At 35.8% G+C, this 11,328-nt stretch overlaps 2 protein-coding genes across 2 annotated transcripts in view; both read left to right on the top strand.

Annotated features, from left to right (window-relative positions):
- Positions 1-1,636, top strand: part of LOC117282992 (glutamate receptor ionotropic, delta-1-like) — a 20,813-nt gene extending 19,177 nt beyond the window's left edge. The window contains exon 9 of the mRNA XM_033754947.1: positions 1,459-1,636. Within this exon, the coding sequence (XP_033610838.1) occupies positions 1,459-1,636 (178 nt within the window). The remainder of the gene's footprint in view (positions 1-1,458) is intronic.
- Positions 1,615-9,435, top strand: LOC111873100 (glutamate receptor ionotropic, kainate 2-like). The gene is made up of 5 exons (XM_023867514.2): positions 1,615-1,632; positions 2,097-2,323; positions 4,904-5,112; positions 6,142-6,413; positions 8,310-9,435. The coding sequence occupies exons 2-5, from the start codon at positions 2,245-2,247 to the stop codon at positions 8,542-8,544; spliced, it is 795 nt and encodes a 264-aa protein (XP_023723282.1). The 5' UTR covers positions 1,615-1,632; positions 2,097-2,244; the 3' UTR covers positions 8,545-9,435.
- The last annotated feature ends 1,893 nt before the right edge of the window (positions 9,436-11,328 follow it).

Below are 11,328 nucleotides of genomic sequence, written 5' to 3' on the forward strand. Positions count from 1 at the left end.
TTCTCCTATATTTAATGTTCAATTTTAGTCATTAAAAGCCAATACTATAGTCTTAAATTAACTTTATTTAAGATCTTCCTCAATGTAGTGTTCAAATCAAAATATCCCAAGAGCAGTAAAATGAAATGAGAGTGAAATTTAGTCAATAGTTTGAACCTCATAACTTTCAATATGAAAATAATATTAAGAAATTTCATGCAAATAACATGTCTTCTTTGTGCATAAATGGAATATTTTGACCTTGAAAGACAGCTGAAATTCTTAACATTTTTTCACAGTCCACCTGTGGTTCACTGGCTATGACTTTTGGAAACACTGTTTTATATAATTATATGCAGATCAACTACTTAGGCAAGTTCATATTTGAATGTTACATGTTTGCTATGCTACCACTGAGTGATACAATAATTAAAATTTTTCTCGTGATTTAATTTCACTGATTCTAGCAGATCAGTTCATTTAAATATCTTTCAAATACAGTGTTCAAATACTGAATGTGGGAGCAGTTCCCTTTGTAATTTGCTACCTTCCTTTGCATTAAGCACATTTGCAAATGTTGAAATATTTTCAGAACATGTCCTGCATTTTGACAGAGAATTACTGGGAGCATCATTACGTGTATATTGCATTTAGCTTTGTGTTAAATACACAACCAAGCTGCAAATTCTGGTTGTGACTTTTTCTTCTTCACAACATTCAGAATGGCTCCAATGCCCATCCAAGTATAAAGATAATCAGCATAAGAATTTTATTGAATGAATAGACTGAAGTAGCAGCAATGTTCTATTCTTTTATTTTCTTTTCTTTTTTGTGGTTCATATCTTAGATGGGTTACTGGTTAATGTCAATGTTTCAACACACTGCGTGAGCTAGGAAGATGGTCATGAAAGAAAGGGAGATAAGGTTTTGGAAAGATGTGGGTATAAAATGTAAAGCTGCCCATATAACAGGCTGTGGAGACCCATAAGGTTGTCAGATGTCAAGGTCTCCACATTTACTTGACAATCGGCTCACAGATGGTGATGAGGTTGTTAGCCTTGTGCACTGGCCGTCCTTTAGCCCCAAGAAGATTTCTGGTACTCATTTCTGTTAGAGGCTCAGTCAACCCCAGGGCCATAGTGCTGCTGGAAGGATTAGGTCAACTGACAAATCCAGTGACCTCATCAGGAATCAAACCTGTGACCTTCCGTCTTGTAGCATAGTTTCTCAACCAACTATGCTACCACTTGCCAGAAGGATGTTGGTACAGTATATTTCAAGATATTACCTTGGAATGTGTCTGGAGAAAGTAATAAACAGTACGAAAATCTCAATCAGAAGAGCTGCTGGTTGGCCCAGTTTTGAAACATGGCAGCTCATGAATACAATAATAGTATGTTATTACTAGAATTAATTCTTTGAGGATTTCTAATATAAATGATAATGACACCCATTGCACTAAATTTTGTGTTCCTACAGGATGAATCTAACTTTAACAGATACTTGGGGATTTCCAAGGAAGGGAACCAGCTGTTATGATGGAGTTGTTGGTCTATTAGAATGTAATGACACTGAAATTGGAGCATTGGCCATTCTTTATAAGGAGAGTCGAATGGATAGAATTGACTATGCTGGAGAGACATTTGTATTTGGGTGAGTGATTGTTCAAATGCATGTCTTTTTCACCATCCTTCATTTATCCTGTAAACATACAGTGAATTTTGGGTATTAAAATTACATGTCCTTGAAAACAATAGAAGACAAATCTAGTAAGATGTAGTTATCAGAAACATCCTGTAAGGACTGTATAAACTACCGTTCTGGGGATTCAATGTATAAGTTCTTTAGATGAAATATATTTTATATAACTTCCATATTTATATTCTTAAAAATTCAGAAGGCCAAAAATCCTTTGAAACAGATTTTATAGACATTAAAAGCATAAATATTTAGTCACATACATGCAATATCATTCATATCACGAGCCATTTAAAAGAACTAAAAGCATGCACTACTCTTCTGTACACAACTCAACTGACAATAAATTGTAAGGGTTGTAATGAAGAATGTTCTTTTTGGAGACAAGCAACAGATGTGTTTGTTCATTACTGTTCCAGGCTTTCATTTAAATTCTTGAAACCATCACTTTCTGAAGTATCTGTTATCTACACTTTACCATTCAGTAGAGCAGTATGGGTCACATATACAGCAACAGTAGTAATACTGTCAGTAGCTTTGTATGCAACAGAGAGGCTGCAACGCTGGATGAATCCATTACAAACAGATCCTCCTCTGTTATTTTGTGATACTGCACTGAATTCTTTAGCAATTATGTGTGCAGAAGGTAAGACACTATAAAGTAATTTCACTACAATTAGCACAAAGAACATTTCTTCCTGCTTTTTAATTTATTTAATCCATTCACTGTTCTAACCCTGTTCTATTCTGGCAGTATTGGAACCAGGATGTCCCCTGGAGAAGGGAAGAAAAATGGGGTGGCAGATAAATCACTATGCTCCCCTCGCCCTCTCATTCACCACTTGAGTTGTGTGTTTGTGTGTGTGTGTGTGTGTGTGTGTGTGTGTGAGAGAGAGAGAGAGAGAGGAGATGGGAGAACAGCTGGTGGGAAGAGAAGGGGGAAAAGGACAGGGTGTATTAGAAAGCAGTCACAGGCTGATTCAGAAGAAACAATCTGCCGAGCCAGTGAAAACATATGGAATGGTACATTACCAGTCCCTTAATAAATCACAAAAGAAAACTTATAATACATAAAAAAACTTGTCAAAATTATGTTTATCTGTTATTAAATTGATTTTTATTGTTTAATAGCTCAGACGGTATTGTGACTGGTTATGTGCTGTATAACTAAGATTCAATTTCTAGCATAAGCATGGATTTTTCTCCTTTCAATCATATCCAGTCCAATTCTGCGTTCTCTCCAGTCTCCTAACCTGTCCGATAGATAGCAATTTTACCTACATTGATCATACTTTTGTTTGTATCATGTTTGTGGGGAATTATAAAACCAAACAATGGGTGTCACGGTTGAAGCAGGTGGAATGTAAAATTGACTACTTATTCTATGTAGTACCAAGGTTAAGAATGCATGGAACTACACTCACATTGTTTCTTAATCTTTATTCCATGGTGCTCACATGATTATAAGGACAATTCTTTTCTGTATTGTTGTTGTTCCTGAAAAAGTATCCTGTTTCTTATATTTTAAAGCCTTATTTCTCATTAAGCACTAAAAGTACCCCCATCTCCCTGCTTTGTCACAACTAAGTCCCAGCACATTACTCTGTGTGAAAAAGCATTGTTTCTATACACACATACAGAGGACATGATAAGTTAATAAAGTATGGGAATTATTTAGAGAGTGCTGTGGAATTTTTCTGCATATGTAAGTATTTTTTTTAATACTGTTATAGCAGCAGATTTCCACACTACAACTTTGCAAATTTGGCTGAGTGGTAGAGCGCTTCCACTGTTTTCAACGAATACCAGATCTGAGCCTCTGTCACTCTATTTACATGTGCAAGGATGAAATATTTCATAGATATCTAAATTCTGACAGTTGCATGAATAATGGTAACCCACAGCTGGCTGATATACACCCACACCAGAGGTACATCAGCTACAAAATTTATTTACAGCAAGGTGAACAATGTTAGGATCATAGTACATGAAGAGTTAGGAAGACTATACAAAGTAGATATGGTGGCCTAATAGAGATATTATCCTTATATATGCTTTGAGGTACTGCAAGAGACCAGAAATAGCTGCAGCACATTCACCCTCTTACTGGATCTATATTTATAGTTCGTGAATGCAAATTTCTAGTGCTGTCTTACAAATAAGATGGAATGGATAATTTCAAGCAAAAACACCAAGGGTGCAGAAGTATCTTAAATATATCTTTTTGCTTTTACTCAACTAATATATCAGTGCTGAAATCATGGGATCTACAGATAAACACAAAGCTCTTGCATTTTTTTTTAATTGTAATATTTTCTTGAAAAAATGTAATTATTTGTTTCCATGTTGAATGATCTATTATGAATAAGAATGAGGGTCTTTATCAGCATTATCATATTATAACTAATATATATTTATATTCACAGAAACCTGTAAGTTCAAGTGAGAGGAAGATTTATTTCGTTATTTTTTTTTAAATAGGATACCTGATAGTTTTTGTATTTGTTCAGAAAACCATCATTGATTTAATTGTAATCTTTGCAGGGATTAGAAGATCATCATTGAGTGCTTGTAGATCTCTATGTAAAATATCCATTATTTCCGTCCAACTTTACACAAACTTGCAATGTATTGACAAGTTTTATTAAAATTCCCCAGTGCTGAATTTAATGAAAATCAATTTAGTGATTCTCAAGTTATTTCATGTGTGTGGATGGGCAGATTGACCTAATTTAACATGTGCCCTTCAGAGTTGCAGAAGTGCCTTTAAAAAGCAGCTAGAATATGCAGAAACCTGAGGTTCAAAACAAGGACCTGCTGAATGCAAGGGATTATCTCTGCCATTCAACCAAATGTGCTCAGTACTACAGGTGATTTATTGGTATTATCACAGTATTGGTGATTTAAAGCAATTTAAGCATATACCCAGGAAAGCCAGTTGCCTACAAATGGTGTGCCCATGCCGTATTGACTTATATCTTCTGTATGAGTGTGATAGAACTATTCACTAAGCTATGGTTCCCTCCGATAATCATATTTCTGTCAACCCTTTAATGGAATAAATAAATCTGTATCTTGAGTGGTTTCTTCTTAGAAATTAATTTATTTACTTGATAAGAGAGAAGCCACAAAGGTGAGGAAATCATAATTAGAGACATTGTCTCATACACACACACACGTATATATATTATATGATTTTTGAATGATTAATTTATTAACTTTGCAGGGTCACCACGTTCACCAAAGAATCTTTCATCGAGGATTGTGTTCCTGTTTCTTCTTCTACTGTCTCTGTTCCTCACTACATCATATTCAGCAATCATTGTGTCACTACTACAGACACCAAGTGATGCAATCAACACTCTAACTGAGCTAATAGACAGCCCATTCAAACTAAGCATGAAGGATATTGCTTATAACACAAAGTTTGTAAATGTATGTATTGTGAACTTCAGGAAACTCTGAGAGTTTAACATCACCATCATCTTTCATTCATCAACTCATTCATTAACATTTATAATAATGTTGGTTGCCACATGAGAAATCTCTCTGGTTTCTTCTCTTACATCAAAGTAGAGTTCGTCATTTAACCTCTCTCCTTATTCTTGGTCCATCTAGTGGTTATTTATTTACATATTCCTTTCTTTATATTTAGAATATATCTACCAATATGTATGTATGCTTTTCATACACAATTTAAAATATTTTAATTATAGTTCTTCAAATTAAAAATATGGTCTGTTTTTTACATAGAATACATAGGAAAATAGACAGGCAGATTGTTCAATCAGCACTGTGATGAAGTAGCACCATCAGTGTATGTGGCAAGGATGTCCGGCCAAGTCACCTGTAGCTCAGCACAGCATCAACTTTGGACACTGCATCTAGCTCCACGATATTAGCATCCTCTTAACTAGATCAAAGTATAGGGATCATATCATCAGGGAGGTCAGTCCTATTGAGCCCTTTCCCAGTAATAAGAAGAGGGAGGATGGCTCCTGCCTAAGCAAGTCAAGCGAAATTTTCATCTGCTCTTCCCCCCCCCCCCCACCCCCACCCCCAGGAGGACCCGAGCGCGGGAAGCTGAAGAATCTCCCTTTGTAGAATCCATTGCCAGGAAATGGCTAGTGGAGACTGTAATAGACTGAGGACACTAGTCTTCGGGTATGTGTCAGTGAACTGTAAAGTGTAGTTCTGACTGCTGTATAAAAGTAGTCAATAAATCCAATAACCAATCCATACCCAGTCTATAAGTCATGCACCCCCAAATATGTGACAGTATTTAAAAAGTATTTTATTGATTATAGGTTATCTCTGACAAAAATGGGGTGACATCATGGCCATCCTCACCCCATTACAAGCACCTCATGTGATAGTGTGCTTTACATAAAAAAGCAATAGGTTATTTTAAATGGGCTACTATGTAAATTACATGTTAATATAATAATGTTCTTACTTTCTTAGGATTCACCGAATCCTGAGGTAAAGAGAATGTTCTATCAGAAATTATACACTAGACCTTATCATGAAGCATTTACTACAGAAGAAATTGGTGTGAAGAATTTACGTAAAGGATTGCATGCTTTTTATGCTGGTTCAGAAGCATATAAAATTATGAGTGACACATATGAAGAATATGAAAAGTGCAGATTGAAGGAAATATCTATCAATCCTTCAAACGTTCTTGCATTCCCAGTGAAGAAGGGTAGTTCATACAGAGAACATATCACACAAAAGTAAGTACCTAGTAGCAAGAGCATGGTATAATACCCTAAGGATTCAGAACAATGGTTGATTTAATTTCTCGGATAAAATATGTGTATATGTGGTGTTAACACCACATATACATGGTGCCAAATCCCAGAAGACTGCTTTCTTCATAGTCACTGCCATGAAAGCCTCAAATCTTACATATTTTTAACATGTTTATGTGAAGTATAGATATAAAAGAACTAAATATATTTAGTATTGGACAGAAATTAAAAGAATGCCAACAGAATTATTGAACATATTTTATGAATGTCAACTAAGCAAACCCTTCAGAAGTTATTTGACTATCCTTCTAAAGGAAGAAGAGAGAGGAATCAGCCTTCAAAGTGATGGAATGCTCAGTTTACCTATCTCAAAGATCAGAACAGGTCAAAAGGACTAATGCTTGCAGTTGATCATGATGTATGTGTGTATCTATATATATGCAGTAGGCTCTTGTTGCACTGCATATTCAGATGTAGTGTGGCTTTGATCATGTTCCTCAATGTTATATGATGTTATATGTCTTATAAATTCCTATTAAATGTCGTGGTATTTTGCTCTAAGCAAACCCTGTGGAGCCAGAGAAACAGCCATTGTTAGTGAATGGCTCTGAAATAACATTTGTTTCTAGGCAATGGCCACAAAGCAAATGACAGAATGACATCCATTACTAGGCAGCAGATTCTTACTAAGCTAGAATAGACGGCAACTGCTAGGGTATGGGTTGGTAAACGCGTTCCTGCGGCAACAGATACGCATACAGAAACAGTGTTGTCTGCATGGGCTGTGCCGAGGAGTTATAAGGAAGACAAATGGGGCGACCAACTCAGTTCTGTACAGGAAGCTGTGAAGGAAATAGACAGTTGGATGGAAGCTGCCATTCAAAGAGGGCTTGAGCATGGAAGCTGAATAATCTCCACTGTTAGCAGTTGTTATCAGGGAATGGCTGGTGAAGATGCAGCAGGCTGGAAAGCTTAGCAGGTGCTGTGGTGATTTGTGAACTGTGGAGATTAGCAATGGCGCTGTAATTTCATGTAGTTCTGAGTAGTGGGTGTAAGTGGTCAATAAATCCAGTATCCAATCCAAAACACAGTCAAGAGCCACTCATATATGCAACAATGTTATATTTACATTACAGGTTTGTATTGTAACTTTTATTGCTGTAGTTTAAAGGTACAAATGGTAAAGTCTGTAGTCTGCTATGAATGGGTTGTATGTTTTTGGTTTCTCTAACTTCGAGACTAGTGTATTAAATGAGCAGAATTTAATGAGAACCCACTTTCCTGTTCAGCAAAAGTTTGAAATGTACTTTAAAATTTCAGTTATTTGTTTTAGTCACTGCATAAATAATGTATATATAACAACAGCAATTCCAAAACCAGATATGAAATAATTTCACTTCTAGCCAAGGTAGCTGATAATATGTGTAATGAAGCTCTTTCCCAGCACCTGTTTTATATCGAGAGCCTACTGTATAATATTTCGGGACCTTGCTAGGTTCCTATCTTCAGGTGATTGGTTATCATTATTTAAACAGATATTATAAATAACTTTATTTTAATTGTTACTAGCAGTGGTCAGGAGTGAGCCTGAAACCCTTTGAATGCTAAACTTGAATATTAACCACTAGATCTACTCTGGCCAACCAAGTAGTCTATTGATCTTGTTAAATATATTGCACTTACTGGCATGTCAACAACAGATGCCTTGAATGCCAACAGCAATATCAGTAACAGTAACAATAACAGTAATAATAGTAATGCAAATAAACTGCTTTCTCATACATTGTTTTAGAAGCAAAAATATGATAATATCTTCATGGGGAGAGAAGATGAAGTACCTAATTTTACACTAATTTAAATATATTTTTCTCTTTGTAGAGCTCGTTGGTTGAAAGAGGCAGGCATGGTAGATCGAGAGTACAAACGCTGGTTCTCCCAAAGGCCTATGTGTGATGCTTACAGCCAAGGTTTTGTAAGTGTGCGCATTAAGGACTTTTACCCAACATTGGTTGTGTTATTGATTGGTATTATCAGTGCTAAAGCAATATTCATTCTGGAATTTGTGTACCACAAAACAAAATATGGCACATACTGGCCAACAACCCACCTGTAACAGTGGATGAACTTGTTACTACTGAGCATAAGAAGGAAATGGCTAACCCATGATGTCAGATGACCTACCCTTACAGTTGTACAAATTCTATCTGAAAATGACTAAATAGTAGAAGTGAGCTACTTCATGATTCTTAGCAGATTAGATGAGCCACTAGTAACTTGAAATTTTGTCAGATTCAGTATAAAATTCTTAAAGCAGAGGTTCTGCTTGCTGCCTGCTTCATGATGGTTTCTTTTCTGGCCTGTTCTTCAATCCTGAAGATGAAAATGTCATGCTCCTCCAAAATGTCAATTGACTTTCATTGGTGTACGTGGCATTGTATCCTAAGAGATAGAGCTTTTCAAGACCACCACTGTGAGAACCTCCAATTCTACTTGATGACCTTCATTTTAATTTACTGCAAATAGAAAAATACTATTATGAAGCTACTCTCACTACAGTATCACACTACATTCATCTGAATTATGTTCTCATTTTGAGGTGACAGAGTTAAAGCAATTGCCATTTCACAGGGATATGTTTTCAGTGTTCTAGAGGTGAAGACTTTGAGAGAAATGCCGGATACTTCTTACTGAGGATGACAAAAAGTGTTTCAACCTATTCTATGAAACTGACATCTCATATTTGAAAACACCCCATTATGGAATTAATTTAGCTATTGTCATAGTGTTAGCAAGCCTGGAAATGAAGGCTTTTGCTGTCTCAATGGTGAGGCTCATGGTAGCATACAGATATGAAGAAACAAAGTTTAGTCCCAAACTGTGGTGTAAAAGTTTTCTGCTCTAAAATATGATATCATAGAAAATAATTTTACAGTAACTTGTAATTTCCAGATGATGGTGGTCCAGATATGTAGCCTACTTTTCATACCATCATCATCATCATCATCATCATCACCATCACCATCGTCATCATCATAATCATGCTCTAAAATATGATATCATAGAAAATAATTTTACAGTAACTTGTAATTTCCAGATGATGGTGGTCCAGATATGTAGCCTACTTTTCATACCATCATCATCATCATCATCATCATCACCATCACCATCGTCATCATCACCACCATCACCATCGTCATCATTGTTGTCATCATCATCATCTTAATCATCATCACTGCCCCTATTATGCTTTCGTTTGTGCCAGCCTTCTATATGAACACAGAAAAATAGCCTTCGGCTACAAGACTTCTACAACTTCAAGTATGACAAAACTAAGGATGTAATGACGAATATAAGTCATGTGCAGAACATTGCCTTCAAGCTTAGTCAACTGAACCAAAACGTTTATGTAAACATGATCATGACAACAATTCTACCAGAAGACTACAAACACTTCAGCACCACCTGGGACTCAACGGCGACCATGGACAGAACCCTTGACAACCTGGTGGCCAGACTGATGTTGGAAGAAGTGAAGTGCAAGATGGCAACTAAAGAAGAGGAAAGCATAGCTTTTAAGACAGTAACTAAAACCAAAAGTAAAACCCCTTTCAAGTGTTTCAATTGTAATGGAATTTATTACACCATGTAAGATTTGAGGTTTTCATGGTGGTGACTATGAAGAAAGCAGTCTTCTGGGATTTGGCACCGTGTATATGTGGTTATATTGTGTATATACTGATTTTTTATTCACGTTTAAGTAAGAGAATGTGGGGTGAAGCTGTACTCACTTCTGCATACCTGCTAAACAGAAGTCCAACAGTGATAGTGAATAGAACACCAGCAGAAAATTGGTATGGTAAAAGACCAGATCTGGCTGGATTGAAGATTTTTGGTTCAGAAGTGTACACTAAAATTCTCGGACCATTGAAAAAGTTGGACAGTCGTAGCAAGAAAGGAATATTCGTTGGATACAACACAAATGGCTACAGAATATGGGATCCAAATACTGAAAGGACCTATGCCACCAGAGATGTGACATTCACAAGTAAACCTGTGACAACTTATAAACAAAAGGAAATGGAAATAGTGATGGATCCAGAAGACAAGCCAAATACTCTAGTTCAGGAAGATAGCAAAATGCAGCAAGAACCCAAAGCTGACAACAATGAAGAAGAACCAACAGATACTGAAGAGGATGAAGAAAATGACTGAGAAAATTTTAGTTACATGTACTAATTTTGTAATCTGAAGACCAAAATTACTAAGTGTTATTCAATTTAACTTTGTAAAACAGCTAATAATGTTGTAACATTTTGAAATTAAGGAGCAATGTTGAGAGTCTAGTAATGTAAAAATGTTCATGTTGGTAATAGTGATCTATATTCATTTGTTTTTGTTCTTTATTATAATAAAAAGTTTCTTCTCATCCAAAATGGCTGTTAAGTGATATATAAGCATGACACAAATAAAATCAACAAATATAACATGTATAAGATGCACATCTAAAGTTGTGCATATCTATGAAAGGTTTAACGAATTGATGAGTGTCACATTTTTAACATCTGTTTCTGTGTAAAAATGACATGAGACTTGATCAAAGTAATGTAATGTCACAATACATTTGTCTCATATCACATGAATCTACAACTACACTTACAATTTTCCTTTTCATATTTCTTTTCCTCACTGTCATCGTTTCAATTTTGTGAACTACACAAACAAGAAAGTGTTTAAGAAGAATGCTGCCTTCTAGGATGTGGCACCATGTAGATCTTGTGTGAACTGAAACAGCGCCACATCCCAGAAGACAGCACTCTTCATAGTCACCACTGTAAAAACCTCAGATCCTACATTCATAAAGTGAATGAAATTGACATGTTGTAAACTGCAAAAACAA

Source organism: Cryptotermes secundus, unplaced genomic scaffold (genome assembly GCF_002891405.2).
Source record: "Cryptotermes secundus unplaced genomic scaffold, Csec_1.0 scaffold120, whole genome shotgun sequence".
Taxonomy (NCBI): Eukaryota; Metazoa; Arthropoda; class Insecta; order Blattodea; family Kalotermitidae; genus Cryptotermes; species Cryptotermes secundus.